Genomic DNA, 27450 nt, shown 5'->3' on the forward strand with positions numbered 1-27450 from the left:
TTTAAGTATCGTGATCTTTCTTGCTTGCCATATCTCAAACCCCTACCCTCAGTTTTTCCTTTTGCTGTGCTCTTCCAAAATTATAAATGCTGGCCTCAGAATTAACTCATAAGTTTACGGTAAAAAGCGCGAGCCAAACACAAAGTGTTCTCTTTCTGGCAGGGTTTTCATTTCAGACTTGAAACATTTCTCATAGGCACTGTCAGTGAATGTACATATGTCTGAAACAGCGCCCCCTGGAGGCGCATCTGGAGCCCCGTAACGGGATGGCATGTCGCCATATTTGAATTTTACCTCCCCTCCCCCTCAGCATCCTCAGCAGGACGCCGAGGAGAGAGAGAGAGAGAGAGAGTGAGAGAGAGAGAGAGAGAGGGAGAGGTGGGGGGAGACAGCGGATGGTAGTCGGAACTGGGACTTTCAGGCAGTCCTGAGCGAAGATGGCCTCGCCAAGGACAGTGACCATCGTGGCTCTTTCTTTTGCGCTCGGCCTCTTTTTTGTTTTCATGGGAACCATTAAACTGACACCGAGACTGAGTAAAGATGCCTACAGTGAGATGGTGAGTGAGGGAGAGTGTGTGGCTTTGTTTTAGGGGGCTCAGAGGAAGCCCACCGCTGTAAGTCACCTGGAGATCAGAGGCTTTGTTCCACACATGAATGCGCTTATCAGTGCGTAGCTGTTCTAACCTGTATCCTTTTCTCTTGTCGGAGTACTTCATATGACATTGGCCGCCGGTTCTGTTGGTGATGGATAATCATCTTCATTCATCTTCATCACTGGCTAGCTGTCAGTATTGAAACCGCTGACCTAGCTTAGCTAACCAACGTTAGCCATAAAGGGGTGCTCGAATATTTAGGTAGCTGCTGGCTGCCATGGGAAAGGATTAAAGGAATAGACTTAGATTTGACTGCAGACTAACTGTAGACTGTAAACTCTCATCATTGCCTTATATGGTGTGAAGTCGAATAAGACATAATGAGCAGCATTAGACCGTTGCTAGGCCAAGGCTTCATCTACTAGCACCGTCTCAAAACCCAAATTATGCTCGGTATGGCGACCATCAACATTAGTTTGTCGTAGTACCGTTATTCTCACAGATATTGTGGTATGGTGTCGTTTAAACCTGGCTGTGTCCCTCAGTAACCATGTGTAGTTTTGTGCCACACTGTCTTGTAGCAATGGCGGCGCTTTCGAGCACATTCTATGGTGCACCTGCTGATGTTGGTGCAGAGCAGATGTAGCATCAGAGTCTGTCAGATATCACTATTATACAGGAGTAAAATTTCATATTTTTGAACAATTTAACATGTTACACGGGCTTGTTCGAGAGGCACTGGAAGGGCCACTGTTTACCATAAAGGGGAATCCGTCTCAGTTTTGCTGTAGGAAGTGTTGCTCACCTCTGGCTGTAAATAGCACCCTTATCATTGTATACGGGAACATTACAATATGCATATGGTGTATCGTAACACTGAAGTGCTGTGTTACAGACCACGGACTGTGTTCATGAAGCTCTACAGAAGAAGAGTGCTGATCTAGTAACGTCAGCAGCGTCACAAGAGAGTAATCTGAGCCTAGATCAGCTCCAGCTTTGAGAAGCTTCATGAATGTGGGCCCTGAAGGCATTTTCTGCTGCTGTTATTATTAAACTCAATGTTTCTGCTCACTTTTCAGAAAAGGGCATATAAGAGTTATGCTAAGGCCCTGCCAGGCTTGAAGAAGATGGGCATCACCTCAGTGCTTCTCCGCAAAATCATTGGTACTCTTGAAGTGGGATGTGGAGTGGTTCTGACACTCGTACCAGGGAAACCAAAGGACGTAGCCAACTTCCTCCTGCTGCTGGTCATGCTAGCCGTGCTCTTCTTCCACCAACTGGTCGGAGATCCTCTGAAACGCTATGCCCATGCCTTGGTCTTTGGCATTCTCCTGACCTGCCGACTCCTGATCGCACGCCAGAGCGAAGACCGGCCTGAGAGAGAGGAAAGAAGAGAGGAGCAGATCAATGCCCAGGAAAAGAATAAAGTCAAAGTTTCGTAGCTTCTTCATTTATGACTGCAGTAGCTGCAGGAAGAGGCATGAACGTTTTCTGATTAGCAGATACAGAGATACAAAAAAAAGACAGTAGCCACAAAAATGACTTCCATCCTTCATCCGCACACAAGCTGTCCCAGAGTATGCATCCTGATTTTAGCCTTCTGTTTGAAAAAACATGTCCTGCACACTGACCCTATCAGTAAATAATGTCTGCTGTGTTGAGCTCAGCTCAGCGGCAGATCAGACTCCTATTGCCCTTGTTAGTTCTGCTCTCATTTTTTATGCTTACAGTTTATTTAACTATGACCTGTGAAATACCATAATTAATGTGACACTGTACTATCAGCTTTGGTTAGAAGCTGGTTATTACTGATCCTTTATGGACATGTGATTTCTGTTTTCAGCACCCTGGACTGATAATTGTTCGTAAACTGTACAAAATGCTTCGTTTGAAAATGGAAAGAAAGTCACATCTTGGAAGACGCTGGTCATGCTTGATTTCTGCTGTTTTTTTTTCCAGTATCATACAGTTGTCCTCTCTTGTTGTCCATCAGACAGTTTCAGTGCATGATAATCCAGTGGTTACTCCGATACAGATGAACCACTAATTGATGAAAATGTAATCTTGTTTGTTCATCTCCCCATGATATGTTTCATTTTTGTACAAGGTATGCTGTTTGTCTTTGTTAATACAGGATGTTTTTATTATTGTTATTATTTTTTATAAAAGGCAGTTTCACCAGTGCTGCATCTTGCCTTTCTTTTATCACATATGATTTATTAGTGTCACTTGTAAGAGATTGTCCAATAAAGATTTCCTGACCCGTAAGAGTTTATCAGTTTGTCAGTTTATTCATTGTGTTTCATTGTGATCTTACTCTTGATATCTACTGCTTATAAGTAGAAAGGAAAATGGAGGAGGGAAAAGCAAATTGAGACCTCTATTAAATGGGAATTTCTCAGATCTTTTGAATATTCTGCATAATTAAGTGGTTAAGATGTAAACAAAGTTGCTCGGAGTGGTTTGATGTGAAATGCTCAGTTCTAGAGAAACAGAATTATTCGTAGTGGTGGTGACAGGAACCACATGACCAAAGGGTCGTCTAAAAGTTCCCTCATAGAAGTCAGTACATGGAATAGTTACAAATACTTTGCTTGGTCTTTTGAGAGAGGGTTTTGGCCTAAAACGTAACTTTAAAAATTAAATTCACGGTGGAGAGGTGTGTATGAGGAGGGATGATGTAAGGCAAAATTGTTTTTCCATTATCAACATTACTTGTAAAAACTTAAAAGACGCACACAGGTTCACTGGTTATTTCGGATGGTAAATAGAATGGCTGTTTATACTGTAGAAATTGTGACCCCTGGTTCCTAACACCACCAAAACCACTGTAAAGAACATCTGAGTGGGAAAGTTTCTCAGGATGGATTTCACATCAAACCACTTGACTTTCACTTGACTCAAAGATCAAATTAGGCAGAGATCAAAGACAAATGATAATAAAATATAAATTGGAAATGTCCATTTGGTTTGTTAATTATACGGTTGTTGGGATATTAACTATTGCAAGTTCATTGAATGGTATGTTTCTTCTTCTTATTATTATTATTATTATTACGTCAATAATAATAAATTAATGTTCGTACTTCTATACATGCATAAATAACTTTGTCCAAGGACAAACAATTAGACAAACTGATCCCAATAGGCTTCTGAGGGAATAAATGCTAGAAATGTGGATCAAATTTCAAAGCTTAAGTACTGAGTGTTGAGATTTGCCTTGCGCTCGTTATTTGGTCAGGAGAGAAAACAGGAGCCGGGCGCATCTTACCCTGTGGGGGCGTCTTCCCCCTGGTTACGCAATGTCTGCTGTATTCTTTAGCAATAGATTAACATACAAACTTTCCCGACGAGTTTATTTTTCGTGGAGCTCTCACTGTATTTGACTTTACTAATTACAAAGACCATCCAAGAGTCATCTGTGGCTATTTTCACCGTTAGAACTGAAGACAATTTAAGAAGAATGCAGCACAGAAACTCTGTACATGGTAATCGGGCTGCTGTAATAAGGCGAGTTGGCCACACGATGGCGAACTGCAGGAAAACAAAGGGTCCTAACGCGCATGTCCAAACGGTCGCGCGGATGTTTCGAGTTTTATTTGAATCGCTTTTTCGGGAGTGAAGCGAAACACCGGAACAACGTCCCATATGAGAGAATTATGTAGCGCTTATGATGGCGAATATATCTGACCTGTCCAGGGTGGCTTTGGACTCGTCCAGAGATTCCTCCGGCTCTGGTTCGAGCAGCAGGAGTTTACGGGTTGCGGAGAGTATGAAGAAGAAAGGCGAGACAAACCCGTTTCGCTCTGCGCTGAGTTCTCTCTCTCAGGGTGAGACTGCTAAGGGGAGCTAGCCGAGGCCAGCGCCAAGTTACTCAGAAAGCTAGATTAGATTAGCTAGAATTAGAAATGGTACAAACAAAACTACAACTGACTGAACTGACTGCGTATGATGTGTCTGTTAGATAGCAAGTTAACTAACTAGTTAAGTTAGTTAGGTTAACTAGGGACAACATTGTTTTTCATACGGGGAGCAACGACTGTAGCTGGCTAGCTAACGTTGGTTAGCCTAGCTTGCCTGATTTTAGTCTGGTTTTGTTCCTGGTAAACAGCTAAGTTAGTTAACTAAGTATGAATGGCATTTATTTACATGCTAGGCGAGTAACTGGGTTATTTCATGGGAGTAGAGTGAAGTTAACTATATGTCCCGTGAAGTGACCCAGTGGTCTCAGCTCTGGCCTAGGAGAACCACTCCCCTGGATGTTTTGGTGTTTTCCTGCTACATCCCAGTTGATCTAGTTAGCTTATCAACGAATTAACAACTCTTTCTTGAGTCGAGTATGTTAGAGCAGAAGGCAGGTAGTATGCTGAGACCAGGGTTGGGAACCACTGGTGCAGACTATTGCATGCAGTTGTCTGTAAATCTCCGTTTACATGCTCCACAAACGTGTAACGAGTAGGTTCCGTAGGAACCTCTTGAAGTGTATTAAGGTTCATTTATAGGGGCACGGGCCGTCAATATTATGATCACAAGTTTTAATCTTGACTGCCACAGGTGACTGCACGTGAATTGTGTGCATGAGCAGTAAGGTAAACACCACACTTCTGTAATGACAACCCATTTAAGCCTTCATATAAGTTTTTTTAAATGCTCATAAACATTGACAATATCGTGATCTAGAAGACCAAGTAAAGTTGTGAGTCCTCAATAAGTTTTTCTGTTCTTGTTCTCCAGTGCGGGAAGGCACTACTGTAAAGGGCAATGATGAACTGGAGAGGAACCTGGTGGTGGTGGAGACCATTGCCTTTGGTCAAGGTCTCCCTCCAGAGGCTGTCTCGTTGCTTCTGGACTTGGCGTTAAGTCTCCGTGCAGGTAAGGTTGTTCTGGTATAGTGTTAATGTCCAACTGTTTTCATTTATATCTGAAACCCAAAATTATTATTAAGAATCTAGCGCAATTAAGCAACCTGTGGACATTTTTACCACCTTTTTGGGCATAATAAAGTCCAATAGAGATGTTTTCAGTAATGATTGCAACTTTGTCTGAGACCTGTTCTCTTCATTGCTCAGGCAGTGGGACCTGTTCACGGGTTCTGAAGTTTCTGATACCTGCTTCAGTAGTGCCTCAGGAGGCCATTGTAAGAGGAGTGTCTTGGCTGTGTGTGGGAAAAATGCCAGTGAATGCTCAGGTATAAAACTACTGAGGTATTTAGTCTGTCAGTCATATATGTACGATGGTACTTATTTTTCAGAAAACCTGCTCATGTTCCATATTTCTTTTTAAGGTTCTGTTCCTTCGCTGGGTTCTCACAGTTTTTGACCTTATTGATTGCAAAGACCACTTGAGAGCCATCTATGGTTTCATTTTCAGCTTTGTGACTGAAGAGAATCTAGTGAGTCCAGTTTTGTTTTATGTATTTTATATAACTTATTGATGAAGTAACTCAGATATGCTCCGTATACTGTTATTGCTCTTTCATTTGAGTTTTTTTAACACACGCTCAAACTAATTACTCTTTATTTCAGTGTCCTTTCATCTGTCACTTATTGTACCTTTTAACTATGAGAGAGCATGGTAAGTTTTCCATTTCATGAATACAATATTAAGTGTATCTTCCCCCATAAATACTCGCTTTATGTATATAAAACAGTGAAATCTTGATTGTACTGTTTTTCACAGTCCAGCCATACAGAGTGAGAAAACTCTTGGATGTTCAGGCAAAAATGGTAAAGTCACTAATTTTTCCACATCCTCTGTGAGTTTACTGCTACTAATAATAATAACAATAATAAAAGATCTTTGTTTCGTATTCAATTCAGTTAAATTGTTATGCTAATATTTGTTATTTTGACAACACCATATGTTTCATGTTTCTGTTTCTAATAGGGCAGACAGCCCTATCTGATGCAACTGCTGGCATTATACAAAGTCTTTCGACCAGAGCTCGTGTCCTTCTCAGTGCCTACAAGAATGAGGGTGAGTGCATGTGTTTTAAAGAACTCACTGAGCACTTTATCAGGAACCCTTTGCTAATACTGGGTAGAGGCTCTGTTTGCTCTAGAAACAGTCTCAGTTGTTTGTGGCATGGATTCCAAAAGATGGAATCATTCTTTTGAGATTCTGTTCCATACTGACATGATTGCATCATGCAATTCCTGATGATTTTTCAGTTGCACTTTCATGCTATGAATCTACCATTTTACCTCATCCCAAGGTTGTTCCATTGGATTCAGATCTGATGACTGGGAATGCTGCTGCAGAGCACCTGAACTCATTTTCATGTTCATGAAACCAGTTTGAGACAACATTTGCATTGTGACTTGGTGCATTATCATGCTGGCAATAGCCCTTAGAGGAAGGTGAATTGTGGCTATGACGTCATGCACATGGTTAGCAACAGTATTCAAGTAGGCTATGGCATTCAAGCGATGATTGATTGGTATTAACAGGCCCAAAGTTAATTAAGTATTTTTAGTTTATATGTCTTTTTGAGCATATATGGTTTTAATGAAAATCTTTAATAAAACCACTTATCAAATAATATAACATTGAGTAACCCAGTGATATTTGGAAACTGCTTCACCTGTCATCACAATAGACGTTACGTGTTCGTGAGCTGTTATGTGTTCATATTTTTTGTATTGCAGTGGGGGGAAAGGGCGAAGCGGTGCGCTAAATTGGTTACAGCGCATAGCAATGAGAACCAGACAGCTTCTTATCATCACCCTTCCTTAGGAAGGGAGTGTCACTTATTGTTGGCAGCCAAGCAAGTTGTGAGGTTAAAAGCGAAGGAAGAACCATTCCTTGTGTGAGGCAAGGCTGGAGCCAAATACAGCCTTAAATAAAGCTGAACAGTTTGTGTAGAAACTGCTTTATCTTATTCTGTAGTGTCAAATGCTACATAACGTATAGTGTAAACATTTACAAACTGTTCAAACGCTAAATTGGTTTTCTCTAGCTCTCTCTTTTCTTTTCCCAAAACGCTGATTATTGCCTTTCACACACCGCTATTGAGTTACTTATCAGTGATATCCAGTTACAATGCCCTTTCACCCAGGCCTAGTCTGCAGCCACAGCTTTCTGTTCTTGCCTGACAGAAGTGGAAACCATCATGGTCTTCTGTTGTTGTAGCCCATCCACCTCAAGGTTGGACGTATTGTGCATTTTGAGATACTTTTTGCCTCGCCACAGTTGTACAGATTGGTTGACTGAGTTATCGTAGACTTTCTTGTAAATTGAAACCAGTCTGACTTCTCTGTTGACCTCTCTCATCAGCAGGGCATTTTCATCATCTGAACTGCTGCTCACTGGATGTTTTTCCTTTGTTCCACCATTCTGAATAAACTCTAGATACAATTGTGCTTGAAAATCCAAGGAGATCAGCATTTATAGAAATGTTCAAACCAGGCTATCTGGCCCAACATACATGCTGTGAAATGTCACTGAGATTTTTTTCCCCTTCATCTTGTTGTTGATGTGATGTTACCTGAAGCTTCCGGCACATATTTCTGATTTTATACACTGCAATGCTGCCACATGATTGGCTAATTAGATAATTGTACAATGAGTAGTTGTACAGGTATTTATAATGAAGTGCTTGGTGAGTGTAGCTCTGTTTACTGTGAAACTCAACGTCTGATGTACCAACTTGGTTTTGTGAACAATTTCAGACTGGCTTTAAGAACCACAATTCCACCTGGAAAGCAGCTCTTACTGCTGTACAGCGGAAGAACAGGGCTGAAGTAATGGCAGACCATAGTCTCACTGTGGAGGTGAAAGAAAAGCCAACTTCCAGAAAAAGGGTAAGCTGTGCTAAATGCAGTATGACAGCACACTTTAATGTCTTGCTCAAAGTTTAAGGATTTGCTAGTAAAGAGCGAAGCAGTGCAGATTTTAGGAATAGTTATATAGTGACCGCAATTTCATAGATTGGAACATCATATCAAAAGTTCAGTTTTTCCAGCTTTTGCCATTAGCTGCAGGAAAATGCAGATTGTTTGTTTGTACTGTACATTACTGTTTGTAATGATTTTGTTATGCATGTTCAAAGTGTGTGTTGCAAAGTTTACATGGCTGCATTCCCTCTTGAATCACTCAATACACCAATTTTGTTATGAGGCACCTAGCAACTTTTTTCTCTCTCCTCAACATGTAAATGCAACATAATCCTCTGTTGTCCAAGAACTTAGATGGTCACATTCTATTTGTGTGGCTACACTGGGACTTGGTGGTGATTTAATCCTTTTAATACCTAAACAAATGTGTAACAAAAATAGTTAGCACCTTAGAGTTGACATATTAAGCTTTTTGACATGTGCAGAAGTTTAAGACATGTTTAGCTAACCCGAGGAGGAAGACGTTAACCTTTGAAAATAATGTAGCTAGCTGACATCAGACCATAAGCGTGAAGTAAAATAATATAACTTACAATAGTACGGCACTAAAGAGTTCTCAGTTTATGCCACAATCTTTGGCCCTGCTTATTAGGAACACCTACTAATAGCTGACAAACACCCAGTAAGTTACCATGAGGGGTAGCAAGGGTTGCACCTGTACTGATACCATGACATTATTGGCACCAATACTAGCACTTACACGTATTGTTGATATTAGCAGTAGAAAACACCCATATCTTTCAGGTTTCACCTGCAGCGCACCTCCGTTGGTCAGCTGCTACAAACAGTGATGTTGTCTGGGGCCCAATACTCCAGTCAAGCTGAGAAATCTGCTGCTCAGCAGCTGCCTCTGATGGCGCAGATCACTTTAATATTAATAACTCCAGCAGTGTTTGACAGTCGTGGATATAGGTGTGAATGTTTGGGATGCACATGTGAGACAAATGACTTGGGAAATTCAAACAAGAATCCAACATCCAACAAGTACATGCAACTCTTTTGAGCTTGAAGACATGTGGGGGCATAGTAATTTAACAATTAAAGTAATGTATCTGTTCGATATCTTATATAATGAAACTTTAATGTGGCTTTCAGTTTTCATGTTACACAGTGCATTCAGAAAAAAAATCACACCTCTTGTACACTTTTTAGTGGATTGATTTTAAGTAATTAAAAAAAAAAATCTAAAATTACGTTTTCAGCTTGTCATTATGGGTGATTTAAGTATAGATCAATGAGCAGTTATGTCAGAATTAAATCCACAACATCATAAAGTATGCAAAAAGTCATGGGGTCTGAATACTTCCTGAATCTGCTGTAAGTTTCTCCCTGTTCAAAGAGATATGAGCCTGATCTTGTATGAATGTTAACAACCACCTGGGGGCAGGCTTTCCCATAAAGACATTCTTGTTACTATGATTAAACAAATCAATAATAAGCTTTTAGGGAGCTCAATTCCATTATGAATGTTCTCACAAGCATGCTCAAAAACACTATCGCAGCACTTTCAACAATAAAGGGAGCGCACAGAAAAAGTGCTGATGGTTAAATTGGGAGTAAAATACAGGCATCACTCTTAAATAACAGTCCTAGTGCTTAGCCAATATTCTTTTCCACAAACTGGGCTATATGCAGAAAGGGGCAGTGGTACACCAAGACAACATTTGACCTATGCGGAACTGCCAGCAGAGAAATAAGTTGGACCAAGCAATAGCTGAGCAGTCTCAATTGTTTTAGCTATTGTTACATGTTATGTACATATCTTTAATAAATTCTTGAGCAAGTGAGAAGTTTTGCTTTGTTTCAGCAGTAACTCTTCTGAAATTCTCTTCTGAAATTCTTTAGTCTTAAGATTCAGTTTAAATGACGGGCAGCATGTAGAGATGGACCAATTAGTGTTTAAAGGAAATATTGCTTATATATTTACAGCACTGATCAGCTTTCAGGTTTGGCTAAGTTGAAGAAATGTTAGGCAATCACATATTTGCATTGCGGACAGAGAATAGTGTTGTAGCTCCAAAAAAATGAAGATGAATATTGCTATTTATAATGCACTTCAATATTAGTATGTAGTGAGGTCCACAAGGCCTGCATCTGAAAGAAAGTAAAGCAAGTAAAGCAATGTTGACAGTGAATTTATAATAATAATCTTTCTATGTGACCAATCCCAGAAACTGCATCACCTAGACGTGCCTGCTCTGAGCTCGGCATTTGACACCAACTCAGAGAGGAAAGTCTTCCGCCTGCAGGAACTGCAATCCTTCACAGAGTTGATACAGAACATCCACAATATAGAGGTAACATTTGGATAAGCATCATGGTCTTCTTTACATTGCAGTTTGCTCTTGTTAGATGTTATTGTTCAGATCTGGAGAAAAAGAGCGATTATAGAATTCCCTCATCTACAGGCCTAATTTTTCATGCAGCACCTGCTGTCAATCAGACATGTTTAAAAGATCTGTGCTTTCTTCCCTCTGTGTGAAAGCTAACCATTACCTTTGTGGTGAACCTTATTACATTTATGCACATGGTGATTTATGTATGTACACTGCTCAAAAAAATAAAGGGAACACTTAAACAACACAATATAACTCCAAGTAAATCAAACTTCTGTGAAATCAAACTGTCCACTTAGGAAGCAACACTGATTGACAATCAATTTCACTGCTGTTGTGCAAATGGAACAGACAACAGGTGGACATTATTGACAATTAGCAAGATACACTCAATAAAGGAGTGGTTCTGCAGGGGGGACCACAGACCACTTCTCAGTACCTATGCTTTTTGGCTGATGTTTTGGTCACTTTTGAATGCTGGTGGTGCTTTCACACTGTTTCACAATGCTGGTGCGGTTGGCCCTGGGTTCCTCCTAATGCAGGACAATGCTAGACCTCATGTGGCTGGAGTTTGTCAGCAGTTCCTGCAAGATGAAGGCATTGAAGCTATGGACCGGCCCGCCTGTTCCCCAGACCTGAATCCGATTGAGCACATCTGGGACATCGTGTCTTGCTCCATCCACCAACGTCACGTTGCACCACAGACTGTCCAGGAGTTGGCGGATGCTTTAGTCGAGGTCTGGGAAGAGATCCCTCAGGAGACCATCCGCCACCTCATCAGGATCATGCCCAGGCGTTGTAGGGAGGTCATACAGGCACATGGAGGCCACACACAATGCTGAGCCTCACTTTGACTTGGATCCAAATCCTGGCCTCCATTGGTTAATAAATTTGATTTTCCATTGATGATTTTAGGTGATTTAGGATGTTATTTGAGTGTTCCCTTTATTTTTTTGAGCAGTGTATTTATTTATTTGTTTGTTTGTTTGTTTTATTTTTCAGCATTGTATCTGAATCTTACTTGTGGGTGGCTAAACCTATATGTGTGATAACGCAACAATTTTAAAACGAAGTGTTTCATATTATATACCTGTTAGAAATGAGCGTGGCAGGAACACCTACATTTAATAATTAAGAGGGGTGTCCACATACTGTTGGCTGTACAGGTTAGGTGACTGGCAGTTATTCATTTACCTCTTTACCACTTGTTTTTAATAACCTTTATGATAATGCTGACTTTCGCTAGTGTTATGTTAGCAAGTGTTGGTGTATACATAGCATGCAGGTTTTATTTCTGGTTTAAGTGGTAGGAAATTTGAAGTAACTCTATATTGTGCTTCAGTTGGATGAGCTGGTTATTATTTGATTGGTTTGTTTGTTTATAACCGGGGTCCTATCTGTGTGGAGTTTGCATATTCTCCCCGTGTCTGCGTGGGTTTCCTCCGGGTTCTCTGGTTTCCTCCCACAGTCCAAAGACATGCAGTCAGGCCAATTGGACATGCTAAATTGCCCCTAGGTGTGAGTGTGTGAGTGACTGTGTCTGTCTGTCTGCCCTGCGATGGACTGGCGACCTGTCCAGGGTGTATCCTGCCTTCCGCCCGATGACTGCTGGGATAGGCTCCAGCACCCCCCCGCGACCCTGATGGAGAAGCGGCTTAGAAAATGGATGGATGGATGGATGGATGGATGTTTGTTTATAGTTGGTAAAACAATGAAAACAAGTTATTTTTCTTTTGTATTCACATTAGAAGAACTGAAAATGAGCCAAAAGATTGTGTGTACATGGACATTCTATACACTACACACCTGAAGTTGCTTTTGCCTGCTATTGTAAGCCATTGGTTGAATGTGAGGGATATCGGCTTGGGGCACCTCTTACTTTACAGAAATGTTCTTCTGCAAGGTGCTGCAGTATACAGTATGCAAGCAGCTGGGCTTCAGCTGACAATCCATTGTTGCTGCCTGCTTGCTCTATTTTGAAGTATAGTAACAAAACTGCTACAAAGTGTTGTTAAGTATGAAATATAAATGTAATTTTTAAGGTTGACTTTGAGAACTAGTATTTGGTAAATTAACAAGTATTTAAAGCCTGTGAAATGCTGTTTGGTTCAGCCTCCGTCTCTACTACTGGTTGTCTAGATTGCTTCTTTATGAAGATAAATTTTTCTGTACTGCTTAAGCATTCTGATGGTTTGAGTTGTAATAAAATTGGACTTTGCCGTTGTCGAGCACTCACCTTTTTGTTGTTCAACCTCTTCTGTGTTGCTTTGGCCTTGTTATTTGGGATCACTGTCCTGCAGAAAGGTAAAGTTTCTCATGAGCTATAGGTTTTTAGCAAACTGAAGCAGGTTATCTAACAGCATCTTCATTAGTTTTGCACAGTTTCTGTCCTTTCAATTTTAACAAGAAGCCCAGTCCATGCTGAGAAAGCATTTACACAACTGCTGCTCTCATACTTCATTGTTGGGATAGTGTTTATAGAGGAATGAGCAATGTTTGAAACTGGGCTTGAAAGCTCCATTGTGTCTTATCTGATCATAGAACCTTATCCCATGATTTAGCTGGGTCAGTCAGATGCTTTCTGGTAAACTCCAGTGCTTTGATGTTGTGTGGTGGTGTTGTGTGTGTGTTTTTTTTTTTGTTTTTTTTTCTCCCCTCCCCCCTTTAGTTTAATAGCTTCTTTCTAGCCAGCCTCTCATACAGGTCTGTTGTAGGCCTAGCTCTTGACATTGTTGACTGGTGCACCTTCACTCCAGTCTCAGCGATTGAACTCTGTAGCTCCTTCAGGGTGATTGTTGGCTTCTCTGTAGCTTCCTCCACAAATTCATTCTCTGATGCTGAGCTTTGGGGGAGGACCTTGTCTAGGCCATGCTTGAGTGGTATGATGCTGCTTCTATTTCCTCATAATTGTTTCAGTGGTGCTCACTGGGATATACGGACACTTGAATATTGTTTTGTAGCCTCTTCATATATTATGCATGTCTGTATCCCTGGTTGCCTTACAGTGCTCTTTAGTCTTCATTTTCACAGCTTTCCTTCAGATTCACACTCTCCTCAGTGGTGTTTAAGATTAGAGCACTTTTATCCAGGAAAAGTGACCTTTTTAATGATTTGCATGTAGAGACCAATTGTAAGCCAAATATGTCCTTGTTAGGGCAGTTTCTTTCATCTGTATAACCTTGGATCTTCCACAGCACAGAGGTTGAATACTTATTCAGATAGCATTTTTCAATTAGTCAGTTTTGTCACGGTATGTTGTCTAACAAAAAAAAAAAAACTATCATTTAATGAATTTTGAGGTTGAGTAATTTCAAAATTTAAAACTAGACTTTTTAGGAGGTTGAATACTGTGTAATACTGTATAAAATTGTGAAGCTATAACAGAAAGGTCACAAGGTCTGTAAAAAGACAGACACATTTTATATATATCTATCTATCTATCTATCTATCTATCTATCTATATATATATATATATATATATATATATATATATATATATATATATATATATATATATAAAGTGTGTGTGTGTGTGTGTGTGTGTGTGTGTGTATTGCATTGCTAAAAACAGTATTAGCAGCAACCATAAAACCAAAGAATCCAAATAAGTCAGTCTGTTTGAGATTTATTAACAGCTCAGTATGCTCTTTAATGGCAGTATTAGAATATGTCAAATGTTTAAAATTAATAATTAAAATTCACAAATGTATACACATCACTACACATCCTACAGTGCAGTAACAGTATTCAGTGTAGTAATAGGCTAGTCATGTCTGGAAAATTCAAGAACACTCTTTAATATTTCGTGGTGGCCAATATGCACTGTTTGTGGTGAACCAATGACCAAAAATACAATGTATTTTAATGTATACAAATAAAGAAGGTAGGTAAGTTTCAAATTGAGTTTTAAAACATTGTATTCTGTTATTCAAATACTGAACAAAGAAAAGGCAAATAAGAGGTATTATACATAATGCAGTAAGTGTAGAGTGCTACCGATAAATCTGTGTCATCCTTCATCATGTGGCAGCATTCATGTCAGCCATGCCTACTTTTGCTACAGTAAAGTAAAGGTCATGCTCTCTTGGTGAGGACTCTTAAATAACTTCTTCTTTCGGCTGCTCCCTTTAGGGGTCGCCACAGCGGATCTACTTTTACCCTAACCATCTCCATGTCCACCTTCACTACATCCATAAACCTTCTCTGAGGTCTACCTCTTCTCCTTCTACCTGGCAGTTCCATCTCCAACATTCTTTGAGCAATATATCCACTATTCCTCTTCAACACATGTCAACCTGGCCTCTCTGGCTTTATCTCCAAACTGCTCCACCTTCACTGTCCCTCTGATCTGCTCATTTCTAATCTTGTCTATCCTTGTCGCTCCCAATGAAAATCTCAGCATCTTCATCTCCGCCACCTCCAGCTCAGCCTCCTGTCTTTTAGACAGAGCCACAGTCTCAACCATACATCATAGCAGGAAGCATTACAGTCTTGTAAACCTTCCCTTTCATTCTTGCTGCTATCCTTCTGTCACACATCATCCCTGACACCCCTTCTCCACCCACTCCATCCTGCCTGCACCCTCTTCTTCACCTCTTTTCTACACTGTCCATTGCTCTGGATGGTTGACCCAAGATATTTGAAGTCATCCACCTTTACGACATCTACTCCTTGCATCTTCACCTTTCCACCTGCCTCCCTCTCATTCACACACATGTATTCTGTCTTGTCTCTACTGACCTTCATTCCTCTCCTCTCCAGTGCAAACCTCCACCTCTCCAGATTCTCTTCCACCTGCTCTCTATTCTCACCACAGGTTACAATGTCATCTGCAAACATCATGGTCCATGGAGCCTCCTGCCTGACCTCATCTGTCAACCTGTCCATCACCATTGCAAACAAGAAGGGGTTCAAAGCTGATCCCTGATGTAACCCTACCTTCACCTTGAAACCATTTGTCAATCCAACTGCACACCTCACCGCTGTCTCATTATCCTCATACTATCCTCATATGTCCTGCACCACCCTAACATACTTTTCAGCTACACCTGACTTCATATGCCTTCTCTAGATCCACAGAGACACAATGTAGCTCCTTCTGACCTTCTCTGCACTTCTCTACCAACACTCTCAATGCAAAAATTGCATCTGTGGTACTCTTTCTGGGCATGAAACCAAACTGCTGCTCACTGATCTGAACCTCTCGGCTTAACCTTGCTTCAGCAACTCTTTCCCATAACTTCATGGTGTACCTCATCAACTTTATACCTCTGTAGTTACTGCAGCTCTGCACATCACCCTTGTTCTTAAAAATGGGGACCAGTACACTACTTCTCCACTCATCAGGCATCCTCTCACTCTCCAGGATTTTGTTAAACAACCTGGTTAAAAAGTCCACTACCTTCTAAACATCTCCATACCTCCACAGGTATGTCATCTGGACCAACTGCCTTTCCATTCTTCATCCTTTTTAAAGCTGACCTCACTTCCACCTTACCAATTCTCTGCACTTCCTGATCCACTATCTCTCCCCTTGTTGTCCTCCTCACTCTCTCGTTTTCCTCATTCATTAGTTCTTCAAAGTACTCCTTCCATCTACTCAACACTCTCTGTTCACTCACTAGTACATTTCCATCTCTATCCTGTTTCAGCCTAACCTGCTGTACGTCCTTTCCAACTCTGTCTCTCTGCAACTAGCCTCACGATACTCCTGCCTACTTCCTTCATCTCTCTGGTTATACCACTTTTTCTCAGCTGCCTTCTTCTTCTGAATACTCTCCTGGACTTCCTTATTCCACCACCAACTTTCCTTGTCTTCTTTCCTCTGACCAGATGAAACACCCAACACATTTTTGCCAGTTTCTCTCACCACCTTAGCTGTAGTTTCCCAGTCCTCAGGTATTTCCTCACTGCCCCCAAGGGCCTGTTGCAATTTTTCCCTGAACTGCCTGCAACCATCCTCCTCCTCCAGCTTCCACCATCTAATCTTTGGCTCTGTCTTCACTCTCTTCCTCTTCTGTGTTTCTAATCTCATTCTACACACAACCACCCTATGCTGCCTTGCTATACTTTCCCCTGGTACCACTTTACAATCTCCAATCTCCTTTAGGTGGCATCTCCTGTTAAGGATATAATCCACCTGTGTGCACCTCCCTCCACTCTTGTATGTCTCCCTGTGTTCTTCCCTCTTCTGAAAATACGTGTTCACCACAGCCATTTCCATTCTCTTTGCAAAATCTACAACCATCTGACCTTCCGCATTTCTGTCTTTCACACCATACATACCCAGCACCTCTTCATCCCCTCTGTTCCCTTCACCAACATGTCCATTTAAGTCTGTACCAATCACTAATCTCTCCTCTCTAGGGACACCATCTACCACTTCATCCATCTTACTCCAAAATTCCTCTTTCTCCTCTAACTGACAACCAACCTGTGGTGCATATGAACTGACCACATTGAAAATTACACCATCAATCTCCAACTTCAGGCTCATGATCCTGTCTGACACTCTCTTTACATCCAGAACACTTTTCCCAAGCTGTTCCTTTAGGATTATCCCTACTCCATTTCTCTTCCTCTCTACACCATGATAGAACAGTTCGAATCCACCTCCAATGTTCCTGGCCTTGCTTCCTTTCCATGTGGTCTCCTGGACACACAGAATATCGGGCCAGACCGGCATCAGAAGTACACAAAGTACACCCCTAATGGCTGGTTTGAGGACTCTTAAATAACTACACATAATAAATGTTAGGGGGAAAGTCTTTGTATTGAAATCTTTATTGGTCTTATGAATCCTATCAGTCAGGCTCTAGGTGGTGTTAGGGTAACTTGCTGGCAGGTCAAATGGGCTACACTTTGGGCTCTAAAGGCATGTTCTTGCATTAAATGTTACAATTTTTTTTGCAAAGTTCATTTTAAGGAAGTAAGAGGAAGTTCTAAACTGTTGGACGTAATTTCATAGAATTCAGAAAATTGATTATGCCAACGAAATTCTATCTTAATTACTGGCCATCCTCAGATTTTATTTACTGACTGCAGTTTCATTGATTAGCCTCATGGTGGAGCTCTGTTATCACTAGACTTTTGAGCCAGTTGCATCACTGTGCTATTATTGTATGTATTTGGAGTTTGAATATGTTATAACATCTTAGCCTTTTCAGTTCGAGACCAGTTTTTGTGGCTGTGCTTTGTTGTACTGCTGCAGTTTAGTATGATCAGCATTCAAAAGAAGATGCGGAGAAATGTGCAAATTCAGCTGAATATACCATGAACTGCACAGTTGCAGGACAGGAGGCTGCTCAAAAACTGACCAGCAGATCCATTGTTATGGTAAACCTTGATGGTGTAAATCTTTCTAAAAAAAAAAAAGCCTCTGGATGGTTACACTTCATGGTAGATAAAGTTTACCCTCCGTTTGTCAAGCCAATGCGTGCAACAAGGTGTTCTGACAGGACTTTCATCTTTTATGGTTGAGGCTGCAGTTTAGTGAGGGAAGGATGAACAGAGCGGTCATGGTGAAAGAATCATGCACTAAAATAAAATAAAAAAATCAGTCATTACTATGGCAAGGATCATTGATTCCATCCTACTGAAGCCCCCCATCATTAAAACTAGTCATTTCTCTGATGAATGATACATTTGCTTCTTAATTATGGAAAGACTGGGCCATGTCCGTTGACAATCTGTCACTGCATATTATTTATTTATTATATGCTCAATCTCCGTATTGAGAAGCAGCTGTCCATGTGCTGATTGAAATTACAAAGCTGGGAATAACATCTGAATATTACAGGACGTAAAAATGATATTTTATGTTTTGGATATTTAACATTTCTGTCTGTCTATTGCATGAAAAGAAATCAATTCTGAGTGGTTCTCCAGCTAAATAAAAATATGAATAAATATGAACTTGATTTTCATTGATTTTAATGGCTGTCAGTTACAGCGTGGTTGATAAGTGCACTGTAATGTATTTGGAGATTGTGTCTCGATGCTCAGGGCATGCATTCTGTTTCAGCTTCCAGCCCAAATGGGTTCTCTCCTGGGATCCTCTCTAGCCCTCCATTATCTGGACTGTGTACAGGATGAGTCTGCCTTCCTGCGTCTCAACTTTTGGCTTGGACACTCGCTACAGGAGGGTAAAAATCCCCAGACATTTTGACTTGAGCTTGTTCAGATAAACAAAACTTACAACACTACAAGTATTTCTGTATTCCTTTCTACTGCCATTGTGCTATAATCTTGCCAATTACTTTTTTTTTTTTCTTTTCACTTTCTCTGATGAGTTCACTGTAGTAATGTAGGTTTTCCTCCTTTTGGTAGAATTCCTGCTGTGTCCTGCAGATGGGAGTTTGAGCAGCCTAGCTGAAGCCTCACAATTTCTTAGTATTATCCTCTCCTCACAGCAGTTCCTTCAGGTGAGACAGCATGGAACAGAATTCCCCGGTAAACATTCATACTAGGGCATCGCACGCTGCCATGTTGCAGGAGTTGTTCTGATGACTAAAATCTGTTAAGAGACACGTCATGAACACCAAAACAGTTGTCCTAACATGCGCTTTGTCTTCAATAGTCCTTCCTTTTTCTTTCTGGCATCTGTCAAATGATATTAACAAAGACAGCCTTGATCTATTTACTACTTAATAAAAGACTGTCCAGACACATGTTGATGAGGTCTGTCTGTATACTGTTGGTGTTTCTCAGGAGAGTTTCTTCAGCACTGAGAGCTTCCTCTATAAGTTTCTGACCGTGTGGGATGGCTCACTGCTGCGGACTCACTTCTTGGATTTGCTCAGTCACGTCCCTCTGATGCCCAGCCACTGTGAGTACAACTTTGTTACATCAAAGCCAAATTTCCTTTGTTTTTGACCTGAGCTTTTTGCCCTTGACTGCAGGGCATATTCTGTAACAGTGGTAGAAGATTTCAGTAATTTCAGCGATTTGTCTTATTTTATGCAGCCTTTCAAAAAAAGTTGTTTTTAAAGAATCTCTGTAGTATCTCCAAAAATGAAAAAATGTAGGATGTTTGACTTTTAAACATTAACATTGGCTCAGTACTGCAATACGGGTGCTTTCCCCTCATACTGGGGTGTTCTATCATTGTACTTGGCTGGATTGGAACAAATGCTGGGCAACTGTCCAAGTCAAGTCTCTTAAGTACGCGTTGACTCCTGTAGGTCTCTGACTTCAAAATACCGGTTTAATGCCGTTCTGGTTAACTTATTTGTATGAATATTATTGTGTGGACAACTGGAACATATTGTTTGTGCAATATCTGCAGATATCAAAGTTCTTGTCTTTGAGCCACTGATGCAACTCTACTTCACCTCTGCTGTGTTCTTTAAGGTAGGAATCTGTTCTTTTTGTTTCCTTCTTGTTTATTTTCTGGTTGCATCTGACATGTCAAGCCTAATACAAGCCCTTTTACAGATAGCAGGCAGTATATGCACATGCCTGCTGTGCATATTAGTGTTAATTAGTGTTGTAAACATTTTTGCACGGGGCACATTTTTCATTTTTATCACATTGCATATATATATGTCAGTATAAAAGAGTAGCTTTTGATTCTTCTATAGCCTATATGTGAGTGTGCTTTGCTTCATTGTCTTACCTCACAGTGTAGTGTCATGGAGTGTCTCAACAACATGCTTGTGAAGTGGCTGACCTGGCATTCCGTCAACGCTCTAGAGGATGGCCTGGACATCAGCCTTAATAGCAATGGCACTGTGTGAGCATCCCTAAAATGATTTCTTCTCCTGTCTGATCTTGTCTAAACGTGTGCTTCACATCACAGTGAAGAGCTCTGATTTTAAAGGGGCCCTTGTTTTAAACAAGTATAATGGTTAGGGCTAGAATAAACTGGTTGATGTCATTCCTCATAGTTAAAGGAGCCTTCTGCACAAATCATCAATGTATGAATTTAGCACAGAGAATCAGTTTGTCTCTTTAATAGTTAACTGTTTTTAGTAGGTAGCTAAACAGGTGAAGAAGGCTGAAACCTTATTATATTATTATATCACAGAAATGTTCCCGTAAAATTTTTTATACCATTGTTGAAAGCCTCTTAAATGGTATGCAATTGATCTTGAGGATTCAAAACAGTGATTTTGTTTTTCTAAAGCCTTTTAGTCATGGCATGGTTTTACCTCAGAGGTGATGGAAATTCAGAAAAAATATTGGCTAATCGGTATGGGTCGTGGTCAAGCGCTGTCTGAACTTTTTGTATCCAGAAAGTGCTCTATTGAATTGTGTGTAATGAAGTGTGGTGGATGTTTCCCTTGCCTCTGTATATTGCCTCAGCCTGCCTGCTGATTTGATTATTTTTTATTACATTATGGAGGTGAACTGCTGAAGGAGGAATTAAGATCAAGGGTGAAACGGTATTTGAGTACTTCAGTAGAGCATGCATCAATGTGATCTACTTACTTTAGTTATGCTTTGGGCCTGTGTGGTCTAAGGTCTGATACACAGACCTGTGCATACAAAGACAGGCACATCTGGCATATATGAAGTTTAATTGATGACCTGTACTTTGTAGTTTCATATTTGTGTCTCCATAAAGTAACTGTGTATTATTTCACTTGTCATTAATTTCAAAGAGCATGAGACATTTCAAAATAGTTTTTTCTCTTTTCCAGAACTATGACCCTGTCTGGGTTTATGGATACCATCATAGAGCTTGTGCGATTTGTTGGACGTCTGGCTGCTGAGGGGCTACGACTAGAGAACTGCCACGTCCTGCTCCTCAGCCAAACACTCACCTTCTATGAGACAGTAAGCCAAGCTTTGATGTTTATTTTTAATTACTTCAGTGTACATTTTTCATTGGAGAAAACTATGATTTGCAGCGTTTGAATACGCATTGGTGTTTCTGAATGAGCACTGAGGCCAAAATATTTTTCATAATTAACCATAATCTTCAGTATGGTCATTACTGCTGTTCTAAACACATCCGGTAGGCAACCGTGATGTATTAATATTGAGGCTATGACATTTTCACGTAGACGTGAATTTCGTGATAAAATTTGTTTTATCACCAACATAATTTTGGCTTTAGTTTTTTTTTTGTTTTTTTCCCCTTCCCTCTCAAGCTATTTTTATTTTATTTATGTTTATTTTCTTAATTTTATTGACTATTTCACAATGAGAGTGACACACAGGCCAAGTTGAGCTCAGTCATGCCCAAACTACAAGCTAAGACTGGAGCAGACGACTCATTCTAGGACCACCCTGGAAGCAAACTGGTAGGCACCTATCGGCTGGTGCAGGTCACTGAAACCGTAATCACTTCCACTCCACAGGATGTGGCTCTTGGTGGCTTGCGAGAGTAAATTTCACACCAGCCACAAACACCTCTGCCTGGGAGTGCTTACAACAGCAGCAACAGTGGTGTTCCTCTCTTTCTTCACTGCCACAACTCCCTGCAACAAGCAGGTGTAAGGCGTTGAGCTCTCTGTTTTTAGCATCTCCATCACCATAGCCTAGTGGTATTTTGATGTACATCACTGTTCATACATATTTGGTATGATTGCCCCCATTTTTTTTATCAACCACTTATTGATGTACATTTTGCACTGACCATTTTTCTCAGTGTTTCCACATGTGTAATTTCCTAGGAATCTTTGCTCTTTTAGCTTCAGTGGAAAACACTGAAGTTTATTGCTTTCTGAGACCAGGTGATATATATGCTTACCATTTAATTTATGATGCCTTCAGCCATATATTTTCCAAACATTTAACTGTCACTGTTCTTTTTGAAAGCCTTTGCTGATTAAACATGCTGTTTAATAGGCCATGACTTTTGTGGCTTTATCATAAAGGTGGAACCTTTTGAATACTAAATAGACAATCAGTATGCAGTATTGATGTTATTCAGACCAGAAAAGAAATAATACAGTATGGAATTTGTTACTTGTACTAAAGTCACTTGAGTTGTTTGACTTATTTTTGTGCATCATGTTAATCAGTGTGGCTCTTTTGTTTCTAGGTGTGCGATATGTTTGTGAAGTATGGCTTGCCCTTGGTCATCATGCCTCCAGCTGGGGTGTTTTATCCAGCTCTCCTTGCCACAGACTCACTCACTGTTGATCGGCTAGGCTACATCATGTACAGGTAAGTTAAGAAAAGCGTACATGTCTGAATATTGTGTTTTGTTATATGAATTTTTATTTGAATAAAATTTGCTATATGAATGTATTTGTAGTTCATTTAGATGATTTAAGTATGTTAGTGTGCATTTGTGTGTTTTCAGTCCATTCAGCAGAAAACACTAACTGTGGAAATTGCTGAAAATGTTCTGTGACAAACACGGCACAAATCTCTGAATTGATCATTTTTTTCCATTCGTTGGCCTGAAGTAAAGAAATTATTCTCTGGTGTCATTTTATTTGAAGTTGGAACATGAGACTATGAGACTCAGCACTCATATAGATGTGTTTTTATGATTCAGGGAACTAGTTCTAAATGATATTGAATGTTCCACTTTTAGATAGATAGAATGATTAGAATATATATATATATATATATATATATATATCCCCCCAAGTTTATATAGAGATTGTATTGATTTAAGAAATGCATTTAATTATTTAGCTATTAGTCCACTAAGGATGGTGCAAGAGACAGTTTTGGCCGTACTTGCTTTTGGTGTTTTGCCTTTTATTATGGTGTGGCTTCTTCTCAGGAGGTGGTAAGAGTACAGCCTTGATGCAAGTTGCATTAAAGACTAAACATATTAAACATAAATGTGGTTCAATTTTGTGACCCACTACATATGACTTAATCCTCCATGAAAATGTGCACTTGTTTCATGTCAGGTTCTCAATTAAATATCAGCATATTTCTTTTTCAAACAAATCTCGGCTCATTCTTTATTTTTTCTTCAGGTACCGGGAAAACCTGACCTTGGCCAAAAAACAGGAGCAGCAGAGTGAGGTAATAAAGAGATTGCACAGTGGTTTTACAAGACAGTTATGCCATGAATACCAAGTTGTCTGACTGGAAGCGTTTTGTTTTTGAATAATTCACTAATAACTGGTGAATTAGAAAGGCCTTCAAGCTGTGCTTTAAGACTCTGTAATGAAGGTGTTTTAGGCTGTTGATATAGTGTGTATTTTTCCTGCTGATGATGAAAGGAGAAAAAGCACCAGACAGTGTCCCAGAGAGGCTTCAGGGCAGAGCAAGGAAATAGACATCCAATTGAATAAAATGGCACCCAATCATTCGTGTTTTGTTAAAGGCTGTTTTACATCATCTAAGGTCCTGTGTGATGAAAGGAAGCACTATTTCAATAATTTTTCTAAATATATTCTATTCAGTGTTGCCTAGTTAACTGTATCAAATGTATGTTGAAGGAAATACATTTAAAGCAACACAAAGTTATAGGCCAAAGTCATTTAGTTTATGTACTTTATATTGTCCGTTCACCTGAAATTTATAGAAAGGCCTTTGTTGTCTTAGTGTTTTTTTTTTTGTTCTACAAATTGTCATGACAGGATTGATCATTTTCTAGTTCCATTTAATCGATTTTGTTTACTGCGACAGTTAAAATGTTAATGTATGCTATAGCTCTCTTTTAGTTCAGTTTCATTTATTCATTGATTATTATGTCTCCTCTCTTTGCACTGGTCAACTGTTGGCAAGCACAAATGGAGTAAATATTTAAGATAAAACAAATGGTAATAGAATCACAGTTGATGATTGGAAGAATTTATCAGAGAGGAAAATAAATATACTAGAGCTTTAGCTTTTGACATTCATACATTTTGTACGGGCAGTAAAATCAATTTTAATCATGTCTGAGTGCACACACTTCATAAAGTTGTTAGTGAAAGTCTGTTTACTCCAGTGGAATAAGTTGGACTACAAATTGTAGCTGGATAAGGTTTTTTGGTTGAAACATACTGTTACTTCAGGCTGTGCCATTTAGAATGATTTTAATCTTTTTAAATTGCAGCAAACATTTCACATAAGCAGAAATACATACCAGGAGTTCAACCAACACCTAGTGGCCATGGTCAGCTGTCTCTGGAACTCCAAGTCTTTCTTGCCTGGCACTGGCTTTGAGATTGACGAGTGCTTGCTCACCCAGACCAAAGTGCCTGAGTACGGTAGCCGTTTTGACTTAGTTCATCATCCAGCATTCTTCAAGTACGCCATTGAATTTCACCAGAAGGTGAGTGCAGTATGTTGAATTTTGTGGCCACAGCTCAAAAAATATTGAGGCCACTGTGGTTGGTCAAAAGCACAAACTAAACTTACTTAATCTTGTGGGTCCAGTGCCCCAGTCCACTTCTATCACAGGCTAAAAAATAAATAACTTCATGCCTTTAAAAGAATCACTATCACTTTAGGCTAAAGCAAAGTTTTTTGCTAGTGCAGTAAACCAGTCTGTATTAGTAATTATGTGCTGGTGCCAGCCCCTGCTCTATAGTACATAAGACTATATATTCAAAAGTCCAGAGAGGTAAATATTTTGACATGTTTGCTTTCAGACTCTATCTCTTTATAAATTTATCAAACAGAAACTGTCACCTCTGATGTTGGAACAAGCCATGTGGTTGTGAGTGTTTCTGAATGATCTGGATTTCTGTAAAAGTAGTATTGTCACTTTGTTAGTAATTGACTAATCAACTGATTATTGAGTAGATTTTTGTTCTGTTGCTTTTTTGTTTAATATGATTACACAAAAAATAGACTTAACTGATGCAAACCATTGCTGGATTATTGAGAGGCTGACTTTTAATACTTTTAAAATTGAATAATCAAGCCTAATTGATTAATCATGAAGTGCCAAAAATACGACATATAAAAGACAATCCTAACCTCAGTTACATGCTTTCTGTAGCTGCTGCTGAGGCCTGTACAGTGGTCAGGTATTGACCCATTTCTCCCCACAAAACTGTTGAAGCCTCTCTGTTGTTGATTTACTTTTTGCATCATCATCATCATCATTGCGTGTTGCAGAATTTGACCTTTTTAGCTTTAGAGCAGACAGGTGCCCTGATATTGTGCTGTACAGTTTCTACTTTGGAATTGACTGGTCCCTAAATGATTGCAAGCCATTCAGGCCCTGAGGCAAGAATGCAGTAGCACACTTCTCATTCAGTGATTTTCTGACAGTAGACTTATACACTGTCAAGTCAAATAGGTGCCTACATATCTTGCACTGTCATCCTAGGGTTCCTTGTTGCATGTTTTAAGAATATATAGAGAATGGCTTTCACTGCTCTTTGTCGAATGCCTGTTCCTAGGAAGAGAGGCAAAGGTCCTGGACTACAGCCCAAGTTTTTTTATAACCTTTTCCAGTCTGACAAAGAACCCTATGTAGTTCTTTCGAGCCCTGCATGCAGAAAAGCCCATAATTCCAAAGTGTAGGGTTAGTACTAACCCTGACCCTAATCCTAACCCTAACCCTGGCTAGTTTGTGAGTATGCGAGTGACGAGCAAAACGTAAAATGCTTATTGTACCTTTTAAGGTTGAACAAGGAGATGAACGTGATATTGCTGTATCTTTTATGGAAGGTTCGTTAATATGGAATCACATTTTATTATTTATGGGAACTGCAGGAGTCTTGAGTGTTCATCATGTCTAAAAATACAAGTACCTTTGGTCCAACTGCTCCAACCAGCTCTGCTCTACTGAGATTTAAAGGAGAGGAAAATGATGAATATTTATGCTTTCTCTCGATCAGTTCTGGCCAAGGAGGAAGCGTGTGGACCTCGCCTCCATAAAGGTAATATAAATTCTATTTTATTAATAAGAGCACTGCTGTCTGCTGAAGTGTTTTTCATTAGCAAGCAGCTTTAAGTTGCCTATTTACACTGTAGGAACTAATTTTAGCTGTGAACATGTGTTTTTGTCCTCAGGTTGGAAAATACTGGAACTGGTATGTGGAGTTCCTCTTCAGCCAGGGCTTTGATGGTCTCAATGACTTCATCCAGGTTAACACTGGCCACAGCAGCTCATCTGGCTCTAGTAGCCAAGGCAACGGGCATCATGTGAATCAGCGCTAATGATTTGAAGTTTAAAGACAGTGTTAGCTGGAAAGGCTACAGAGTGTTTTTCAGTGGTCATGTACATATTTTTAGCCTCATATGAGAGGACTTGCATTGGAAACCTCAGTGACATTGTAAATACAACTGTATTATTTTACTTGTCTGTATCCGAGTATATTATTTTTAGTTGGCTTGTGTCAAATTCCTACTTTATTCCTTTTTTTGGTTACTTTTATTTAATCTGTGAGACTTCTACATTGCATTTCTGAGTTTTCAGTTATTGCTGAAAGATTTCAGAACCTGGAAATGTCTCGCATTTGATGATTACACAAAGCTTAGATAGATTTTTTTTTTTTTTTTTTTTTCCTTCCTCATGATGTCTCAAAACAATTATGGATAAATCTTATAATCCTCAAGGTTTCACACTTTCATGCATGTTTGAATAACCCCTCCAACCCCCGCCTCCATTTCTGTCTGATATTTCCTCTTCATGCAAGCATAACGTGCAGGTACATGTATAAAGGCTTACCCAGTTCTTTATTTTAATACCCATCAAACAAATGCAGTGTTTTATCTGTATTTCCATTAAAATTCCAAGGAATTGCACCATTTTACCCAACTGTA

At 39.8% G+C, this 27450-nt stretch overlaps 2 protein-coding genes across 3 annotated transcripts; both read left to right on the forward strand.

The window, feature by feature from the left end:
• Positions 1 to 355: 355 nt before the first annotated feature.
• Positions 356 to 2868, forward strand: tmem35 (transmembrane protein 35). The gene is made up of 2 exons (XM_017698435.2): positions 356 to 557; positions 1673 to 2868. The coding sequence occupies exons 1-2, from the start codon at positions 438 to 440 to the stop codon at positions 2033 to 2035; spliced, it is 483 nt and encodes a 160-aa protein (XP_017553924.1). The 5' UTR covers positions 356 to 437; the 3' UTR covers positions 2036 to 2868.
• A 1298-nt stretch (positions 2869 to 4166) lies between these two features.
• On the forward strand, positions 4167 to 27450 carry cenpi (centromere protein I). Of its 2 annotated transcripts, XM_017698436.2 has the most exons (20): positions 4167 to 4423; positions 5328 to 5465; positions 5663 to 5781; positions 5878 to 5985; positions 6119 to 6167; positions 6273 to 6319; positions 6480 to 6569; positions 8264 to 8395; positions 10660 to 10785; positions 18848 to 18968; positions 19153 to 19247; positions 19534 to 19651; positions 20111 to 20175; positions 20448 to 20557; positions 21468 to 21603; positions 22817 to 22941; positions 23715 to 23763; positions 24785 to 25003; positions 26523 to 26564; positions 26698 to 27450. In XM_017698436.2, exons 1-20 carry the CDS (start codon positions 4264 to 4266, stop codon positions 26842 to 26844), a joined length of 2196 nt encoding a protein of 731 aa, XP_017553925.1. In that variant the 5' UTR covers positions 4167 to 4263; the 3' UTR covers positions 26845 to 27450. The 2 variants fall into 2 exon arrangements, with proteins under 2 accessions (XP_017553925.1, XP_037396245.1); XM_037540348.1 differs by lacking the exons at positions 26523 to 26564; positions 26698 to 27450 and adding an exon at positions 26398 to 26479.

This window comes from Pygocentrus nattereri, chromosome 8 (assembly GCF_015220715.1).
Source record: "Pygocentrus nattereri isolate fPygNat1 chromosome 8, fPygNat1.pri, whole genome shotgun sequence".
Lineage (NCBI taxonomy): Eukaryota > Metazoa > Chordata > Actinopteri > Characiformes > Serrasalmidae > Pygocentrus > Pygocentrus nattereri.